Source organism: Primulina eburnea, chromosome 4 (genome assembly GCF_022965805.1).
Source record: "Primulina eburnea isolate SZY01 chromosome 4, ASM2296580v1, whole genome shotgun sequence".
Classification (NCBI taxonomy): Eukaryota; Viridiplantae; Streptophyta; class Magnoliopsida; order Lamiales; family Gesneriaceae; genus Primulina; species Primulina eburnea.
In genome coordinates, this window is record NC_133104.1 from 32,222,821 (window position 1) to 32,225,710 (window position 2,890).

Genomic DNA, 2,890 nt, shown 5'->3' on the forward strand with positions numbered 1-2,890 from the left:
AGAAATAAATCTACTGTTCTCTGTGGATTCGACCCTACTCACCATTACACTCGTTTGTATTTAAAAGGGTAGGAATTAATTTGGTGGTCAACGACAGCACACCAAATTTTGGCACCGTTGCCGGGGAACGGTGTAAGGTTAATTTCTTTTGATTATTTTCTATTTTTTATGCCTCGTTCTTCTCGTACAGGTGAACTCGAATACAATCCAGAAATCGAGAAGACAGCTAAGAGATTGAGAAAAGAATCAAGATTAAGACGTGAAAAGCAACCATCATCATCATTTCCTTATTTGGACGTTTCATTGGACTCGGACGATACAGAAAAAGAATCTGACATTGATCTTGAGATTGAAAGAAGTGAAAGTGACCAAGAAGAAATGGCAGGACAAGCTCAAAGAACACTCAGGGAGTTAGCTAATCCTAATGTTATTCAACAACCATTATGCATTCAATTCCCTACTACTGATGCTACTTTTGAATTAAAATCTGGCTTGATTCATTTATTGCCTACTTTTCGTGGTCTTGCAGGTGAAGATCCCCATAAACATCTGAAAGAGTTTCATATTGTTTGCACAGCCATGAAACCGCAAGGGATCACAGAGGAACAAATTTCACTGCGAGCTTTTCCATTCTCTTTAGCCGACAAGGCTAAAGATTGGTTCTACTACTTGCCTTCTGGATCCATAACAGCTTGGGACAATATGAAACAACAATTTTTGTAGAAGTTCTTCTCAGCTTCACGAGCAGCAAATATTAGAAAAGACATTTGTGGGATTAGACAGCTGCATGAGGAAACTTTGTATGAGTATTGGGAGAGATTCAAGCAATTGTGTGCTAGTTGTCCACAACACCAGATTCCAGAACAACTACTGGTTCAATATCTTTATGAGGGACTCTCGCTCTTTGATAGGAACATGATTGATGCTGCAAGTGGAGGTGCATTGGTGAACAAAACGCCTCAAGAGGCACGAGCTCTAATCTCCAACATGGCTGCCAATACACAACAGTTTGGTATTAGGCAAGACAACCCTCCACGACAAGTCAATGAGGTAAGTGTTACTCCTATCGATCAAAAGTTAGATTCTTTGACATCTCTTTTGGAAAGGTTGGTTGCAGGACAGGTGCAACAGGTAAAAGCTTGTTGTGTATGTGCTATGGTGGGACATCCTACAGATACGTGTTCGTCACAACAAGAAGAACCCATGCAACAAGCCAATGCGATTGGTGGATTTCCTGGGCAGCCCCAGCATCGATATGACCCATATTTTAATAGCTACAATCCAGGATGGAGGGATCATCCAAATTTCAGCTATAAGAATCAATGAGGCCAACAGGGATATCCACAGTAGAATTGTAACAAACAACACGCACCAGAACAAGCACCCAACTCAGGTATGTCTCTAGACAAAATTGTAAAGGTCTTAGCTGAAAACACTCAAAAATTTCAACAGGAAACGAGGGCTAGCATTCAGAATTTGAGCACTCAAGTGGGACAGTTGGCGACCTCAATTCACAAGTTAGAAGCACAAAATTTAGGTAATAAACCTTCTCAGATAGTGGTGAATCCAAGAGAGATTGTGAGTGCAATTACTTTGAGAAATTGTAAAGAATTGGATGTTCAAGAAATTGGGGTACAAGCATCAATCAAGCAAAAGGAAGAGAATGAGATAAAAGTTGAGGATAAAATAATCAATCAAGATGATGCTTCGAAAGGTAAGTTTTCTCCTCTATTTGAGTATAAACCTATTCCCCCATTCCCTCTTGCATTGAACAGGAAATGTGAAAGTATTAAGGAGTTGAATGACACTCTTTGTAGATGTGAGGTAAATATTCCTTCAATAGATGCTATTAAACCAGTACCTCGTTGTGCTAAAATTTTAAAAGAGTTGTGTACTACAAAAAAGAGACATAAGTTGAAGGGGTGTAAAAAGGAAAAGGTAGGAGAACATGTTTCTGCTTTCATTCAAAAAATTATTCCTATCAAATGCAGTGATCCAGGTATGTTTTCTGTCTCTTGTACTATTGGCGATACTAGACTTGAAAAGGCTAAGTTGGATTTGGGTGCTTAAATCAATGTCATGCCTGATTCTGTTTATAATTATTTGGAACTTGGACCTCTGACTGAAACCGGCATTGTGTTTCAATTGGCTGATAGGTCCACTGTTTATCCTAGAGGTGTAATTGAATATGTTCTTGTGAAAGTTGAAAATTTGGTTTTTCCTGCTGACTTTTATGTGCTTGACATAGAAAATGATGATTTAAACAGTCAAAGTTTACTAGGAAAACCATTTTTGAAAACTTCAAATCTGTCATAAATGTTAATAGTGGTACCATTACTATGGAATTTGATGGTGAGATTGCAAATTTTAATATTTATGATACCATGAAATATCCTCTTAGTGAAAGCACTATTAATACTCTTTATATCGCTAATCAATTGTCACAAGAAAATTCAAAATTTGTGGATAAGAATGATTTAGAGGAGATTATTGAAAGACATGTTGAAAATTCTAATACTATATTTTCTCTCTCTGATTCGCAGATATCTAAAATTGCGCAAAAACTTCCTCCAGATCGACCCAAGCATGTACTCATAAAAAAAGGAGGAAATATCCAAGGGATAGAGGTTTCCAAGAAATTCAAAGAAAACAAGCATTTGTTGAAATTTTCTATGAAAATATTCAAGCAGAATAAAGTGACCATTTATAAACCACCATGAGCAACAAGAAAGAATGAATGTCGAGCATAACGACTTAAAAAAAATTGCGCTTTTGGGAGGCAACCCAAATTTTAGTTCTTGTTATTTTTTATTTTGTTCCAGTAGAGGTCTTGGCACAAGGCGTGGGCACGCCTTGTTGAAACACATCTACTGTTATTTTTTTGAAAAAA

At 37.3% G+C, this 2,890-nt stretch overlaps 1 protein-coding gene across 1 annotated transcript; it reads left to right on the forward strand.

Annotated features, from left to right (window-relative positions):
* The first annotated feature begins 915 nt into the window (after window positions 1-915).
* Window positions 916-2,070, forward strand: LOC140830204 (uncharacterized). Its single transcript, XM_073193489.1, has 3 exons — window positions 916-1,131; window positions 1,175-1,393; window positions 1,453-2,070. The coding sequence occupies exons 1-3, from the start codon at window positions 916-918 to the stop codon at window positions 2,068-2,070; spliced, it is 1,053 nt and encodes a 350-aa protein (XP_073049590.1).
* The last annotated feature ends 820 nt before the right edge of the window (window positions 2,071-2,890 follow it).